The following is a 17,039-nucleotide window of genomic DNA, read 5'->3' as shown; positions in this document are numbered from 1 at the left end:
TTAAAGGGAGTGGGAAACGGGGTCCCGGTGGGTTTAAAGGGAGTGGGAAACGGGATCTCGGTCGGTTTAAAGGGAGTGCAAAATGGTGTCCCGGTGGGTTTAAAGGGAGAAGGAAACAGGGTCCCGGTGGGTTTAAAGCGAGTGGGAAACGGGGTCCCGGTGGGTTTAAAACGAGTGGGAAACAGGGTCCCGGTGGGTTTAAAGGGACTGGGATCGGTGTCCCGGTGGGTTTAAAGGGAGTGGGAAACAGGTTCCAGGTGGGTTTAAAGCAAGTGGAAAACGGGGGCCCGTTGGGTTTAAAGGGAGTGGGAAACAGGTTCCAGGTGGGTTTAAAGCAAGTGTAAAACGGGGGCCCGTTGGGTTTAAAGGGAGTGGGAAACGGGGTCCCGGTGGGTTTAAAGGGAGTGAGAAACGGGGTCCCGGTGGGTTTAAAGCGAGTGGGAAACGGGATCTCGGTCGGTTTAAAGGGAGTGGGAAACGGGGTCCCGGTGGGTGTAAAGAGAGTGGAAAACGGGATCCAGGTCGGTTTAAAGGGAGTGGGAAACGGGGTCCCGGTGGGTTTAAAGCAAGTGGGAAACGGGGTCCCGGTGGGTTTAAAGCGAGTGGGAAACGGGATCCCGGTGGGTTTAAAGCGAGTTTGAAATGGTGTCCCGGTGGGTTTAAAGGGAGTGGGATCGGTGTCCCGGTGGGTTTGAAGAGAGTGGGAAACGTGGTCCCGGTGGGTTTAAAGGGATTGGGAAACGTGGTCCCGGTGGGTTTAAAGGGAGTGGGAAACGGGATCTCGGTCGGTTTAAAGGGAGTGGGAAACGTGGTCCCGGTGGGTGTAAATGGAGTGGAAAACGGGATCCAGGTCGGTTTAAAGGGAGTGGGAAACGGGGTCCCGGTGGGTTTAAAGCAAGTGGGAAACGGGGTCCCGGTGGGTTTAAAGCGAGTGGGAAACGGGATCCCGGTGGGTTTAAAGGGAGTGGGAAACGGGGTCCCGGTGGGTTTAAAGGCAGTGGGAAACGGGGTCCCGGTGGGTTCAAAGGGAGTGGGAAACAGGGTCCAGGTGGGTTTTAAGCAAGTGGGAAACGGGGTCCCGGTGGGTTTAAAGTGAGTGGGAAATGGGGTCCCGGTGGGTTTAAAGGCATTGGGAAACGGGGTCCCGGTGGGTTTAAAGGGAGTGGGAAACGGAGTCCCGGCGGGTTCACAGGGAGTGGGAAACGGGGTCCCGGTGGGTTTAAAGGGAGTGGGAAACGGGTCCCGTGGGTTTAAAGCGAGTGGGAAACGGGGTCCCGGTGGGTTTAAAGCGAGTGGGAAACGGGGTGCCGGTGGTTTTAAAGCGAGTTGGAAATGGAGTCCCGGTGGGTTTAAAGGGAGTGGGATTGGGATCCCGGTGGGTTTAAAGGGAGTGGGAAACGGTGCCCTGGTTGGTTTAAAGCGAGTGGGAAACGGGGTCCCGGTGGTTTTAAAGCGAGTGGGAAACGGGGTCCCGGTGGGTTTAAAGGGCGTGGGAAACGGGGTCCAGGTGGGTTTAAAGTGAGTGGGAAACGGGGTCCCGGTGGGTTTAAAGGGAGTGGGAAACCGGGTCCCGGTGGATTTAAAGGGAGTGGGAAACGTGGTCCAGGTGGGTTTAAAGGGAGTGGGAAACGGGGCCACGGTGGGTTTAAAGGGAGTGGGAAACCGGGTCCCGGTGGATTTAAAGGGAGTGGGAAACTTGGTCCAGGTGGGTTTAAAGGGAGTGGGAAACGTGGTCCAGGTGGGTTTAAAGCGAGTGGGAAACGGGGTCCCGGTGGGTTTAAAGGTAGTGGGAAACGGGGTCCCGGTGGGTTTAAAGGGCGTGGGAAACAGGTTCCAGTTGGATTTAAAGCAAGTGGGAAACGGGGTCCCGGTGGGTTTAAAGGGAGTGGGAAACAGGGTCCTGGTGGGTTTAAAGCGAGTGGGAAACCGGGTCCCGGTGGGTTTAAAGCGAGTGGGAAACCGGGTCCCGGTGGGTTTAAAGGGAGTGGGAAACGGGATCTCGGTCGGTTTAAATTGAGTGGGAAACGGGGTCCCGGTGGGTGTAAAGGGAGTGGAAAACGGGATCCAGGTCGGTTTAAAGGGAGTGGGAAACGGGGTCCCGGTGGGTTTAAAGCAAGTGGGAAACGGGGTCCCGGTGGGTTTAAAGCGAGTGGGAAACGGGATCCCGGTGGGTTTAAAGCGAGTTTGAAATGGTGTCCCGGTGGGTTTAAAGGGAGTGGGATCGGTGTCCCGGTGGGTTTAAAGGGACTGGGAAACGGGGTCCCGGTGGGTTTGAAGAGAGTGGGAAACGTGGTCCCGGTGGGTTTAAAGGGAGTGGAAACGTGGTCCCGGTGGGTTTAAAGGGAGTGGGAAACGGGATCTCGGTCGGTTTAAAGGGAGTGGGAAACGGGGTCCACGTGGGTTTAAAGCGAGTGGGAAACGGGGTCCCGGTGGGTTTATTGGGCGTGGGAAACAGGTTCCAGTTGGATTTAAAGCAAGTGGGAAACGGGGTCCCGGTGGGTTTAAAGGGAGTGGGAAACAGGGTCCTGGTGGGTTTAAAGCGAGTGGGAAACCGGGTCCCGGTGGGTTTAAAGGGAGTGGGAAACGGGATCTCGGTCGGTTTAAAGGGAGTGGGAAACGGGGTCCCGGTGGGTTTAAAGCGAGTGGGAAACGGGATCCAGGTGGGTTTAAAGCGAGTTTGAAATGGTGTCCCGGTGGGTTTAAAGGGAGTGGGATCGGTGTCCCGGTGGGTTTGAAGAGAGTGGGAAACGGGGTCCCGGTGTGTGTAAAGGGAGTGGAAAACGGGATCCAGATGGGTTTAAAGGGAGTGGGAAACGTGGTCCCGGTGGGTTTAAAGGGAGTGGGAAACGTGGTCCCGGTGGGTTTAAAGGGACTGGGAAACGGGATCCAGGTCGGTTTAAAGGGAGTGGGAAACGGGGTCCCGGTGGGTTTAAAGCAAGTGGGAAACGGGGTCCCGGTGGGTTTAAAGCGAGTGGGAAACGGGATCCCGGTGGGTTTAAAGGGAGTGGGAAACGGGGTCCCGGTGGGTTTAAAGGCAGTGGGAAACGGGGTCCCGGTGGGTTCAAAGGGAGTGGGAAACAGGGTCCAGGTGGGTTTTAAGCAAGTGGGAAACGGGGTCCCGGTGGGTTTAAAGTGAGTGGGAAATGGGGTCCCGGTGGGTTTAAAGGCATTGGGAAACGGGGTCCCGGTGGGTTTAAAGGGAGTGGGAAACGGAGTCCCGGCGGGTTCACAGGGAGTGGGAAACGGGGTCCCGGTGGGTTTAAAGGGAGTGGGAAACGGGTCCCGTGGGTTTAAAGCGAGTGGGAAACGGGGTCCCGGTGGGTTTAAAGCGAGTGGGAAACGGGGTGCCGGTGGTTTTAAAGCGAGTTGGAAATGGAGTCCCGGTGGGTTTAAAGGCAGTGGGAAACGGGGTCCCGGTGGGTTCAAAGGTAGTGGGAAACAGGGTCCAGGTGTGTTTTAAGCAAGTGGGAAACGGGGTCCCGGTGGGTTTAAGGTGAGTGGGAAATGGGGTCCCGGTGGGTTTAAAGGCATTGGGAAACGGGGTCCCGGTGGGTTTAAAGGGAGTGGGAAACGGAGTCCCGGCGGGTTCACAGGGAGTGGGAAACGGGGTCCCGGTGGGTTTAAAGGGAGTGGGAAACGGGTCCCGTGGGTTTAAAGCGAGTGGGAAACGGGGTCCCGGTGGGTTTAATGCGAGTGGGAAACGGGGTGCCGGTGGTTTTAAAGCGAGTTGGAAATGGAGTCCCGGTGGGTTTAAAGGGAGTGGGATTGGGATCCCGGTGGGTTTAAAGGGAGTGGGAAACGGTGCCCCGGTTGGTTTAAAGCGAGTGGGAAACGGGGTCCCGGTGGGTTTAAAGTGAGTGGGAAACGGGGTCCCGGTGGGTTTAAAGGGCGTGGGAAACGGGGTCCAGGTGGGTTTAAAGTGAGTGGGAAACGGGGTCCCGGTGGGTTTAAAGGGAGTGGGAAACCGGGTCCCGGTGGATTTAAAGGGAGTGGGAAACGTGGTCCAGGTGGGTTTAAAGGGAGTGGGAAACGGGATCTCGGTCGGTTTAAAGGGAGTGCAAAATGGTGTCCCGGTGGGTTTAAAGGGAGAAGGAAACAGGGTCCCGGTGGGTTTAAAGCGAGTGGGAAACGGGGTCCCGGTGGGTTCAAAGGGAGTGGGAAATAGGGTCCAGGTCGGTTTAAAGCAATTGGGAAACGGGGTCCCGGTGGGTTTAAAGGGAGTGGGAAACGGGGTCCCGGTGGGTTTAAAGGGAGTGGGAAACGGGGTCCCGGTAGGTTTAAAGGGAGTGGGAAACGGAGTTCCGGTGGGTTCACAGGGAGTGGGAAACGGGGTCCCGGTAGGTTTAAAGGGAGTGGGAAACGGGGTCCCAGTGGGTTTAAAGCGAGTGGGAAACGGAGTCCCGGCGGGTTTAAAGGGAGTGGGAAACGGGGTCCCGGTGGGTTTAAAGCGAGTGGGAAACGGGGTCCCGATGGGTTTAAAGGGAGTGGGAAACGGGATCCCGGTGGGTTTAAGGCGAGTGGGAAACGGGGTCCCGGTGAGTTTAATGCAAGTGGGAAACAGGGTCCTGGTGGGTTTAAAGCGAGTGGGAAACCGGGTCCCGTTGGGTTTAAAGCGAGTTGGAAACGGGGTCCCGGTGGGTTTAAAGGGAGTGGGAAACGGAGTCCCGGTGGGTTCACAGGCAGTGGGTAACGGGGTCCCGGTGGGTTTAAAGGGAGTGGAAAACGAGGTCCCCGTGGGTTTAAAGGGAGTGGGTAACGAGGTCCCGGTGGGTTTAAAGGGAGTAGGAAACGGGGTCCCGGTGGGTTTAAAGGGAGTGGGAAACGGGGTCCCCGTGGGTTTAAAGCGAGTGGGAAACTGGGTTCATGCAAGTTTAGCAGGCATGCAGGAAGACTGGTATTTCTGAATAGCTGGATCAGAATTGTCCTGTAATGGGGAAGTGATGGTTATGGGATATACACTGTGCCAGTCAGTAGATGGAGAGGAGGGACTTTCAAAGGAGGGCCACGCCACTAATTCTGACCGTGCTGACGTTAACCATGGGGTTTATGTTCCCAGGGATTCTGGCTCTTCCTGCTTCCTTGCTGGCCCACCTTTGGGAATGCCGATTCCGATATCTGTTCACGATTCTCCGGGGTAAGTCCCTTCCTCCTCCGATTCTTACCCCTATGGTTGCACTCGGTGCTTTCTAGCACTGTGATCCCTCCTCACCGTCCCCTCCCACAACGATCCCACCTCACCGCCCCTCCCACAGTGATCCCTCCTCACCGCCCCTCCCACAGTGATCCCTCCTCACCCTCCCCTCCCACAACGATCCCACCTCACCGCTCCTCCCACAGCGCTCCCTCCTCACCACCCCACCACAGCGATCCCACCTCACACCCCCCACTGCATTCCCTCCTCACCTCCCCTCCCACTGTGATCCCTCCTCACCGTCCCCTCCCACAACGATCCCACCTCACCGCCCCTCCCACAGCGATCCCTCCTCACCGCCCCTCCCACAGTGATCCCTCCTCACCACCCCCCCACAGCGATTCCTCCTCACCACCCCCCCACAGTGATCCCTCCTCACCACCCCCCCACAGCGATTCCTCACCACCCCCCCACAGCGATCCCTCCTCACCGCCCCTCCCACAGCGATCCCTCCTCACCTTCCCTCCCACAGTGATCCCTCCTCTACCCCCCACAGCGATCCCACCTCACCGCCCCTCCCACAGCGATCCCTCCTTACCGCCCCCCCACAGCGATCCCACCTCACCGCCCCTCCCAACAATGATCCCTCCTCACCGCCCCTCCCACAGTGATCCCTCCTCACCGCCCCTCGCACAGTGATCCCTCCTCACCGCCCCCCCACAGCACCTCACCGCCCGTCCCACAGCGCTCCCTCCTCACCGCCCTCCCACAGCGCTCCCTCACCGCCCCCTCCCACAGCGCTCCCTCTTCACCGCCCCTCCCACAGTGATCCCTCCTTACCGCCCCCCACAGCGATCCCACCTCACCGCCCCTCCCAACAATGATCCCTCCTCACCGCCCCTCCCACAGTGATCCCTCCTCACCGCCCCTCCCACAGTGATCCCTCTTCACCGCCCCTCCCACAGTGATCCCTCCTCACCGCCCCCCCACAGTGATCCCTCCTCACCGCCCCCCCACAGCGATCCCTCCTCACCGCCCCCCCCACAGTGATCCCTCTTCACCGCCCCCATCCACAGATCCCACCTCACCGCCCCCCCACAGCGATCCCTCCTCACCGCCCCCCACAGCGATCTCTCCTCACCGCCCCCCCACAGCGATCCCTCCTCACCACCCCCCCACAGCGATCCCTCCTCACCACCCCCCCACAGTGATCCCTCCTCACCGCCCCTCCCACAGTGATCCCTCTTCACCGCCCCTCCCACAGCGATCCCTCCTCACCGCCCCTCCCACAGTGATCCCTCCTCACCGTCCCCTCCACAGCGATCCCTCCTCACCACCCCTCCACAGCGATCCCTCCTCACCGTCCCCTCCACAGCGATCCCTCCTCACCAACCCTCCACAGCGATCCCTCCTCACCACCCCTCCACAGCGATCCCTCCTCACCACCCTCCCACAGCGATCCCGCCTCACCACCCCCCACAGCGATCCCTCCTCACCACCCTCCCACAGCGATCCCGCCTCACCACCCCCCACAGCGATCCCTCCTCACCACCCCCCCACAGCGATCCCTCCTCACCGCCCCTCCCACAGTGATCCCTCCTCACCGCCCCTCCCACAGCGATCCCTCTTCACCGCCCCTCCCACAGCGATCCCTCCTCACCACCCCCCCACAGCGATCCCTCCACCGCCCCTCCCACAGTGATCCCTCCTCACCGCCCCTCCCACAGCGATCCCTCTTCACCGCCCCTCCCACAGTGATCCCTCTTCACCGCCCCCCCCACAGCAATCCCTCCTCACCGCCCCTCCCACAGTGATCACAGCCCCTCCCACAGTGATCCCACTTCACCGCCCCTCCCACAGTGATCCCTCCTCACCGCCCCTCCCACAGTGATCCCTCTTCACCACCCCTCCACAGCGATCCCTCCTCACCACCCCTCCACAGCGATCCCTCCTCACCACCCTCCCACAGCGATCCCGCCTCACCACCCCCCACAGCGATCCCTCCTCACCACCCTCCCACAGCGATCCCGCCTCACCACCCCCCACAGCGATCCCTCCTCACCACCCCCCCACAGCGATCCCTCCTCACCGCCCCTCCCACAGTGATCCCTCCTCACCGCCCCTCCCACAGCGATCCCTCTTCACCGCCCCTCCCACAGCGATCCCTCCTCACCACCCCCCCACAGCGATCCCTCCACCGCCCCTCCCACAGTGATCCCTCTTCACCGCCCCTCCCACAGCGATCCCTCTTCACCGCCCCTCCCACAGTGATCCCTCTTCACCGCCCCCCCCACAGCAATCCCTCCTCACCGCCCCTCCCACAGTGATCACAGCCCCTCCCACAGTGATCCCACTTCACCGCCCCTCCCACAGTGATCCCTCCTCACCGCCCCTCCCACAGTGATCCCTCTTCACCGCCCCTCCCACAGTGATCCCTCCTCACCGCCCCTCCCACAGTGATCCCTCCTCACCGCCCCTCCCACAGCGATCCCTCCTCACCATCCCCTCCCACAACGATCCCACCTCACCGCCCCTCCCACAGCGATCCCTCCTTACCACCCTCCCACATCGATCCCACCTCACCGCCCCTCCACAGCGATCGCACCTCACCGCCCCTCCCACAGCGATCCCTCCTCACCGCCCCTCCACAGCGATCCCTCCTCACCGCCCCTCCCACATCGATCCCACCTCACCGCCCCTCCACAGCGATCTCACCTCACCGCCCCTCCACAGCGATCCCTCCTCACCGCCCCTCCCACAGCGATCGCTCCTCACCGCCCCTCCACAGCGATCCCACCTCACCGCCCCCCACAGCGATCCCTCCTCACCGCCCCTCCACAGCGATCCCACCTCACCGCCCCTCCACAGCGATCTCACCTCACCGCCCCTCCACAGCGATCCCTCCTCACCGCCCCTCCACAGCGATCCCACCTCACCGCCCCTCCCACAGCGATCCCTCCTCACCGCCCCTCCACAGCGATCCCTCCTCACCGCCCCTCCCACATCGATCCCACCTCACCGCCCCTCCACAGCGATCGCTCCTCACCGCCCCTCCCACAGTGATCCCTCTTCACCGCCCCTCTCACAGCGATCCCTCCTCACCGCCCCTCCCACAGTGATCCCTCCTCACCGTCCCCTCCACAGCGATCCCTCCTCACCACCCCTCCACAGTGATCCCTCCTCACCGTCCCCTCCACAGCGATCCCTCCTCACCAACCCTCCACAGCGATCCCTCCTCACCACCCCTCCACAGCGATCCCTCCTCACCACCCTCCCACAGCGATCCCTCACCACCCCCCACAGCGATCCCTCCTCACCACCCCCCCACAGCGATCCCTCCTCACCGCCCCTCCCACAGTGATCCCTCCTCACCGCCCCTCCCACAGCGATCCCTCTTCACCGCCCCTCCCACAGCGATCCCTCCTCACCACCCCCCCACAGCGATCCCTCTTCACCGCCCCTCCCACAGTGATCCCTCCTCACCGCCCCTCCCACAGCGATCCCTCTTCACCGCCCCTCCCACAGTGATCCCTCTTCACCGCCCCCCCCACAGCAATCCCTCCTCACCGCCCCTCCCACAGTGATCACAGCCCCTCCCACAGTGATCCCACTTCACCGCCCCTCCCACAGTGATCCCTCCTCACCGCCCCTCCCACAGTGATCCCTCTTCACCGCCCCTCCCACAGTGATCCCTCCTCACCGCCCCTCCCACAGTGATCCCTCCTCACCGCCCCTCCCACAGCGATCCCTCCTCACCATCCCCTCCCACAACGATCCCACCTCACCGCCCCTCCCACAGCGATCCCTCCTTACCACCCTCCCACATCGATCCCACCTCACCGCCCCTCCACAGCGATCGCACCTCACCGCCCCTCCCACAGCGATCCCTCCTCACCGCCCCTCCACAGCGATCCCTCCTCACCGCCCCTCCCACATCGATCCCACCTCACCGCCCCTCCACAGCGATCTCACCTCACCGCCCCTCCACAGCGATCCCTCCTCACCGCCCCTCCCACAGTGATCCCTCCTCACCGCCCCTCCCACAGCGATCCCTCCTCACCATCCCCTCCCACAACGATCCCACCTCACCGCCCCTCCCACAGCGATCCCTCCTTACCACCCTCCCACATCGATCCCACCTCACCGCCCCTCCACAGCGATCGCACCTCACCGCCCCTCCCACAGCGATCCCTCCTCACCGCCCCTCCACAGCGATCCCTCCTCACCGCCCCTCCCACATCGATCCCTCCTCACCGCCCCTCCCACATCGATCCCACCTCACCGCCCCTCCACAGCGATCGCTCCTCACCGCCCCTCCACAGCGATCCCTCCTCACCGCCCCTCCCACATCGATCCCACCTCACCGCCCCTCCACAGCGATCTCACCTCACCGCCCCTCCACAGCGATCCCTCCTCACCGCCCCTCCCACAGCGATCGCTCCTCACCGCCCCTCCACAGCGATCCCACCTCACCGCCCCCCCACAGCGATCCCTCCTCACCGCCCCTCCACAGCGATCCCACCTCACCGCCCCTCCACAGCGATCTCACCTCACCGCCCCTTCACAGCGATCGCTCCTCACCACCCCTCCACAGCGATCCCACCTCACCGCCCCTCCACAGCGATCCCTCCTCACCACCCCCCCCCAGTGATCCCTCCTCACCGCCCGCCCACATCGATCCCACCTCACCGCCCCTCCCCCAGTGATCCCTCCTCACCGCCCCTCCCACAGCGATCCCTCCTTACCACCCCCCCACAGTGATCCCTCTTCACCGCCCCTCCCACAGTGATCCCTTCTCACCGCCCCTCCCACAGCGATCCCTCCTCACCGCCCCTCCCACAGCGATCCCTCCTCCGCCCCTCCCACAGCGATCCCTCCTCACCGCCCCTCCCACAGCAATCCCGCCTCACCACCCCCATCCACAGATCCCACCTCACCGCCCCTCCCACAGTGATCCCTCCTCACCGCCCCCCCACAGCGATCCCACCTCACCGCCCCTCCCAGTGATCCCTCCTCACCGCCCCTCCACAGCGATCCCTCCTCACCGCCCTCCCCACAGCAATCCCTCCTCACTGCCCCTCCCTCAGCGATCCCTCCTCACCGCACCCCCAGCGATCCCTCCTCACCGCACCCCCAGTGATCCCTCCTCACCGCCCTCCCCACAGCAATCCCTCCTCACTGCCCCTCCCACAGCGATCCCTGCTCACCGCCCCTCCCACAGCGATCGCTCCTCACCACCCCTCCCACAGCGATCCTTCCTCAACTCCCCTCCCACAGTGATCCCTCCTCACCGCCCCCCCTCAGTGCACCCTCCTCACCGCCCCTCCCTGCAGCGATCCCTCCTCACCGCCCCCCCACAGTGATTCCTCCTCACTGCCCCTCCCACAGTGATCCCACCTCACCGCCCCTCCCACAGCGATCCCGCCTCACTGCCCCTCCCACAGCGATCCCACTTCACTCCCCCCCACAGTGCACCCTCCTCACCGCCCCCCCACAGCGATCGCTCCTCACCACCCCTCCCACAGCGATCCCACCTCAGCGCCCCTCCCACAGCGATCCCTCCTCAGCACCCCTCCCACAGCGATCCCTCCTCAGCGCCCCTCCCACAGCGATCCCTCCTCACCGTCCCCTCCCACAGCGATCCCTCCTCACCGCCCCTCCCACAGCGATCGCTCCTCACCACCCCTCCCACAGCGATCCCACCTCAGCGCCCCTCCCACAGCGATCCCTCCTCAGCACCCCTCCCACAGCGATCCCTCCTCAGCGCCCCTCCCACAGCGATCCCACCTCAGCGCCCCTCCCACAGCGATCCCTCCTCAGCACCCCTCCCACAGCGATCCCTCCTCAGCGCCCCTCCCCACATCGCTTCCAACTCTTCCAACGCTTCCCCCCCACCCCCCCCGCGGCACAGAAAGAGTGGACTGTACCCTGGTTCTAAATTCTTTTAGGTGTCCTTTCAAGATATACAAGATGTGATGAATAAGACACAGGACATCATATCTCTCAAACTGAAGATCTCCCACATCGAGCAGGAGGTTTCTGCCCTCCGCAACAGTACGTACTTGCAATATCCCTGCCAAATTGATTAAGGAGTTCACCAGTGAAGCAGTGACCTGCAGCTGAAGCACCTTTCTCATTCGTTTTATTGAATCTTGCTGAAATTTTTACACATTCCTAATTGCCCCTTTTGAAATAAGTGACACCTGATTGACTGGCCCCGTGGTTTGGGAGAACAGCGAGGAGGGAGTGAGACACTCGTAAAGGCTGCAACAAGAAGGGTTTGGTCCCCACTAAATGCTGGGGAGCTCAGCAGGTCAGGAATTTATTGCCACACATGTCTCTGGAGGCATTGGGTATATTTAAAGTGGAAGTTGATAGGTTCTCCATCAGTAAGGGTGTCGAAGGTTACAGAGAAGAAGCCAAGGAGAATGGGGTTGAGATTGGTAATAAATTAGCCATGATTAAATGACAGAGCAAACTCGATGGGCCGTATGGCCTAACTCTGTTCCTATGCCTTATGGTTTTATAGTCAGGCAGCATCTATGAAGGCAAATGGACATCCCATTTATTCTGGTTTCTATCCCTTCCTTTCTAGTCATGATGAATGGTTGTGGCCCAAAAGATCAGCTGTCCGTTTTCCTGCATGGATGCTGCCTGACCTGCTGAGATCCTCCAGCATTTTCTGTTAGTTGCTTGAGATTTCCAGCATCTGCAGAATCTCTTGTCTCTACACGTTGGTAAACTGGTTTACTACTGTCACATGTACCGACAGACAGTACTGTACTTTCTCAGTGGCCACCTTATTCCAAAATTCCAAAAGATAATGAGCTAATTGAAAGGAAAAGTAGAGAGACGGGAATGCAAGTCTTAGTTTGTTTTAGTTACTTTAAGCGAGGCAAGCAGATGTAGAGTCATGGTAGAGTTAAGATGTATGCAATTCACTTATTTTTACAGGTAATACAGAATGAATTATTTAAGTGAACAAGAATGTTTAATCGAACAAAATATTTACAATATTGCTCAAATACTGATGAAATATGTACACAACAGTCCTCCCTGCTCGGCTATAAACTCCAACTCACTGTGCAGGCTTTTTTACTCTTGTGTGATAATGTCCTCCCTGTCAAGGGGGGTCACTCTGCCTGGCAGATGAGACTACTCATGTTCTGGGGCCTCCTCTGCGGTGGCTCTACAAGTGGGCTCTGAGACTGCAGGAAGCGGTTTGGACAGCTCTGGACGCCTTTTTTCTTCTTCCACTTTGTGCATCTTGATCTTGGGAAGGTGCATTTACTTCACTGACGTATTCAATTACTGATCCTACTATCGCTCCCGTTACGATCTGATCTCTCCCCTCAGTTTCTTCATCCACAACATCATCTCACAAATCCTCTGTTTCTGATTCTCCACTCACTCCTTTCTTTCTGGCCTTCCATTCATCCAGCTGGGCTCTTCAGACTCAGATTGTTTTATTGTCATTTAGAAACCACAACTGCAATGCGGTTAAAAAATGAGACAACGTTCTCCAGAATGATATCGCAAAAGCACACGACAAAACACACTACACCAGAAAATCCACACAACGTTTGGCAATCCCCAGTCCAGAGTCCGGAGAGGCTGCTGCGTATTAATATCGCGCTACCGTCTTAGCGCATTCCCTGGAAAGGAGCTCCAAATCCACCAGACAAAAACAAGACCAAAAACTAAAGCTACAAGACCTGCACAAAACCCCATAGTTACAACAGTGCAAACAGCTACTCGAAGTTCATGCAATAACCTTAATGCACACCGAGGAGACTCTGGTCCTTTATACTCACAAACACTTGCAACTTTCCTGAAGCTCCCTGAGCTTTCTTCCAACTTAGAACCAAGCAAGGTTTTGCAAGTTACTGCCTGATTAACGTAACAGGAGCTTTCTCAGATAGTGTCAAAAGTGTCGAACCATTGCTTTTGTCACTTTCACACTTCCTCCGAGCAGCGTGGTCCAATGCCATTTCCAACCACAGGCACAGAGGTTGACACCAACAGCTGTTTGCACTCTCTTGGACAGCGGTTCAAGGTGTACAGCATGAAGGCAGTTTCAGCATCACCCAGAAACTTTCTTAAATTGCTTTCAGTTGACGTTTGCAGGGGATGTGGCATGCAAATGGTGGATGGATCTCTAAACAAGTTGTAGTTGTCTCAGCCAATTCTAACCCCACAATGTTGGTCCTCTTGTTTTTACCACATTCAAGACCGAAGTGGCTTGCTGACTGCTCTATTTCACAGTTATGAATGTCATTTCCACAGGAATGATCTTTTCTCCAGTATAATTTCTTTGTTGAAAACCTACAGGCTTCAGTTTCGTATCTTCGAAATGCCCACTTTGTGGAATGAATGAAACAGCAGAGCCACCGTCCAATTTCATTTTAGCTAATTTGCTGTTCACTGCTGGTGTAAACCATATTGCAGGTCTATTGTTAGTTTTCACATTGAAACTCTCAAGGCTACTCAGTCACTCTTATCATCAGATTTTTCAGCAACAGTGTGCAGTTTAATGCTCTTCTTGGAACCACAAATTGATCTTTTTCTCTACCCTATACCCCACTTATTTCTGTCTGCCCAACATGCTCTTTGTGTGTGTCCTCGTTTGCTGCACTTTCTGCAAGTTTCACCTGTAAATCCAGTGAACACCAGCCCTTGCCACACGGTAACACAATTTGATTGGCCGGGCCGGTTTCTGTTCAGACGTTACAATTTTATTCATCTCACTTTCATTCATGACTGCCGCTCAATTGTGTATGTCTGCTGTTTCTATTGATACAGCTATTTCAACTGCTCTTTTCAATGTAAGATGTGCTTAGATAGGAGCTGGTTTCGAATGCTTTCTTGTAAGATTCCACAAGCTAATGATCTCACAGTGCATCACTAAGCTCAGGACTGAACTGGCAACTTCTTCAATTCAACCACATACTTTGAAACAGACATCCCCCCCCCACCCCTTTCGATTCCACTGACAAAACCTGAAGCATTCCGATCAACGATGGCTTCTGTTCTAAATGTTCTTGCATTACTTTCACAATATCAGCAGAGCTCATTTTGGCTGGTTTGATCAAAGCAGTCAAGCTCCTGAGCTCTTCCACCCAACATACTCAGCAAAACTGGCATTTGTTTCTCATTGGCTATTCCATTTGCACAATTAGCTGAGTAATCATATTCCAGTTATCTGACATGTAATAAAACGTGTCTAACTTCCCAATGTAGCCAGCCATTTCTGTTCCTATTATTATTATCACCTGGCACTCATTCTCTATGAATCCTTCTGTAACCTGTCTTTTTTTTAAACTTGACCAACTTTCTCCCCTTTGTGGTACGTCCTTGCTGTACGTGCTGCTTTATTTTACTTAACTGTTTCTCTCTTGTGAAGGAAGAGTGCTGCACTTTTTTTTAAGCTCAAATATCTCACTACACTTCAACAGGTAGGTTGCTGTCTTGGGTTTCGTTATAAAAGTACCTCGGCACCTCTGCTGTGTTTTGTACTGAAACTCCAAAACAGAACAAGCTGATTGAAAAGAAAACGAGAGAGCCAGGATTGGGAATCTTAGTTCATCTTCTTTACTTTAAGCACCATGCACACATAGGACATGGAAGCGTCACGGTGTATGTAATTCACTTATTTTTACATATAATGCATAATAATTTATATAAATAGACAAGAATGGTTAATCAAACATTATATTTACAATATTATTCTAATACTACTAAAATACTAAATACACAATACACCTGTACATTTGCAAATACCTAAACAGACAATCATATGACAGCAAATCGATGTATTAAGACAGGCAGCCATGGTTTAGAACAAGCATCAGAATGGGGAAGAAATATGATCTTAGTGACTTTGACTGTAAAATAGTTATTGGTGCCAGATGGGGAGGCTTGAGTATCCCCAAAACTGCTGATCTCCTGGGATTTTCATGCACGACAGTCTCTAGAGTTGATAGAGAACAGCGAGGGGCAGCTCTGTGAGTGAAAACTCCTTGTCAATGAGGGAGGTCAGACAAGGATGGCCAGACTGATTCTAGCTGACAGGAAGGCAACTGCAACTTAGATAACCACACGTTACAACAGTGGTGTGCTAAAGAGCATTTCTGAACACAAAACACATCGAGACTTGAAGCGGAAGATCGCAGCAGGTTCCCTTCCGGTACCTAATAAAGTGGCCATTGAGTGTGTATGTTCATGTCTCTCTGGTCTCAAACATTCCCAGGGCCCTGCCATTTAACATTCAGGTTCTGTCCTGGTTCAACTTCCCAAAGTACAGCTCACACTCATCCAAGTTAGACTCCACCTGCCAATTCTCAACCCACTTCCCCTTAGACAATCTTCTTCACCATCCACCCCACCATCAATTCTGATGTAATTGGCAAACTTGGAGAGCATAGCAACTGCACGCTCATCCAAGTTGTTAACATGGGTTGAGTATTGTGTGCAAATCTGGTCACAATACTGATTGAAACAAGAACTAGAGGGCACAGCTAAAAGCGAGAGTGGAGAGATTTGCCTGAGGGGGCAACTTTTTCTCCTTGAAGTTGGTGGGTGTATGGAACAAGCTGCCAGAGGAAGTGGTTGGAATAGATATATTAACATCATTTAGAGGACACTTGAATAGGTATATGGATAAGAAAATTTGGTAAGTTGGTTTATCATTGTCACACGCACCGACATTTAGTGAAAAACCTGTCTTGTTCACTGTCCATACAGATCAGATCACTTCACAGTGCATTGGGGTAGAACAATAACAGAATACAGAATAAAGTGTAACAGCTTCAAAGAAAGAGCAGTGCAGGCAGACAATAAGGTGTGAAGTCATAACAAGGTAGGTTATGAGGTCAAGAATCCAATTTATCATACTAGGGGACAATTGAATAGTCTTCTAACTGGGGTAGAAGCTGTCCTTGAGCCTGGTGATACATGCTCTCAGGCTTTTGTATCTTCTGCCCCATGGGAGAGGGAGAATGTCTAGAGTGGGTGGGGTAATTGATTATGCTGGCTGCTTTACCAAGGCACCGGGAACTGCAGACTTATTTTCAAGGCTGTAATTCCCACATAAGGATGAACTCCCTCCAGTCTCACTCCTGTCAATTCCTGCTTGCAGATGTGCCGAGGGTTGTCTTCAACTCGCGAGTCTCCTTCGGAAGGAACCCCAGCTCGCTGAACACGCTGACCTATGACAGTGTCCTGCTCAACGAGGGCCTAGGTTATGATCCCACCTTTGGCATCTTCACAGCCCCCGTGGCGGGGGTCTACTCCTTCACCTTCTCGCTGCTGGGGAGGCGGGTCACAGTGGAGTCGCTCGTACAGCTCATGAAGAACGGGGTGATCCAGAGATACATCCAGAGCCGGCTGGGGCGGTCACAGCAGCAGACCTCCTCGGGCAGCACCACAATGTGGCTTGGAGCAGGGGACACGGTGTGGGTGGAGCTCGCCCGGGGCATTGCCTGGAGTGAGCTGGACTCCCTCAGCTTCCAGGCATTCCTCCTGCAGAGGACCTGAGGCCCCCTTCCTCCTGGCTCAGGGTGGACATGGAGGAAAGTGTGTCAGGAATCATTGTGGAGTTGTGATATTATGGGTAGCATAACTGAGGATGAACTAAAAAGAGAACCAGTCTTCAGGAAACAAACCCTATATAAAATTAAACTTCCATCTGACACTTCACTGCTCGTAAGACTGATCACTGGGTGTGGGACGTTCTGTTCCATTGAAACTACACAATGCAAAAGACAATAAAGGTTCTGCAGATGTAGGAAAATTTGAGCAATGCATTCAAGATGCAGGAGGAACTCAGCAGGTTGGGCTGTTATCTGTGGAAGGGAATAAACAGTCGATGTTTCGCAATGAGACACTTCATCAGGACTGGAAAGGGAGG

The 17,039-nt window shown here is 56.2% G+C and overlaps 1 protein-coding gene across 1 annotated transcript; it reads left to right on the top strand.

Moving 5' to 3' along the window:
- Nucleotides 1-5,048: 5,048 nt before the first annotated feature.
- Nucleotides 5,049-16,764, top strand: LOC132393564 (complement C1q tumor necrosis factor-related protein 3-like). Its single transcript, XM_059969026.1, has 3 exons — nt 5,049-5,134; nt 11,080-11,185; nt 16,269-16,764. Exons 2-3 carry the CDS (start codon nt 11,107-11,109, stop codon nt 16,664-16,666), a joined length of 477 nt encoding a protein of 158 aa, XP_059825009.1. The 5' UTR covers nt 5,049-5,134; nt 11,080-11,106; the 3' UTR covers nt 16,667-16,764.
- The last annotated feature ends 275 nt before the right edge of the window (nt 16,765-17,039 follow it).

The sequence above is a fragment of the Hypanus sabinus genome, chromosome 1 (assembly GCF_030144855.1).
Source record: "Hypanus sabinus isolate sHypSab1 chromosome 1, sHypSab1.hap1, whole genome shotgun sequence".
Classification (NCBI taxonomy): domain Eukaryota; kingdom Metazoa; phylum Chordata; class Chondrichthyes; order Myliobatiformes; family Dasyatidae; genus Hypanus; species Hypanus sabinus.
This window is presented reverse-complemented; position numbering and strand designations above follow the sequence as displayed.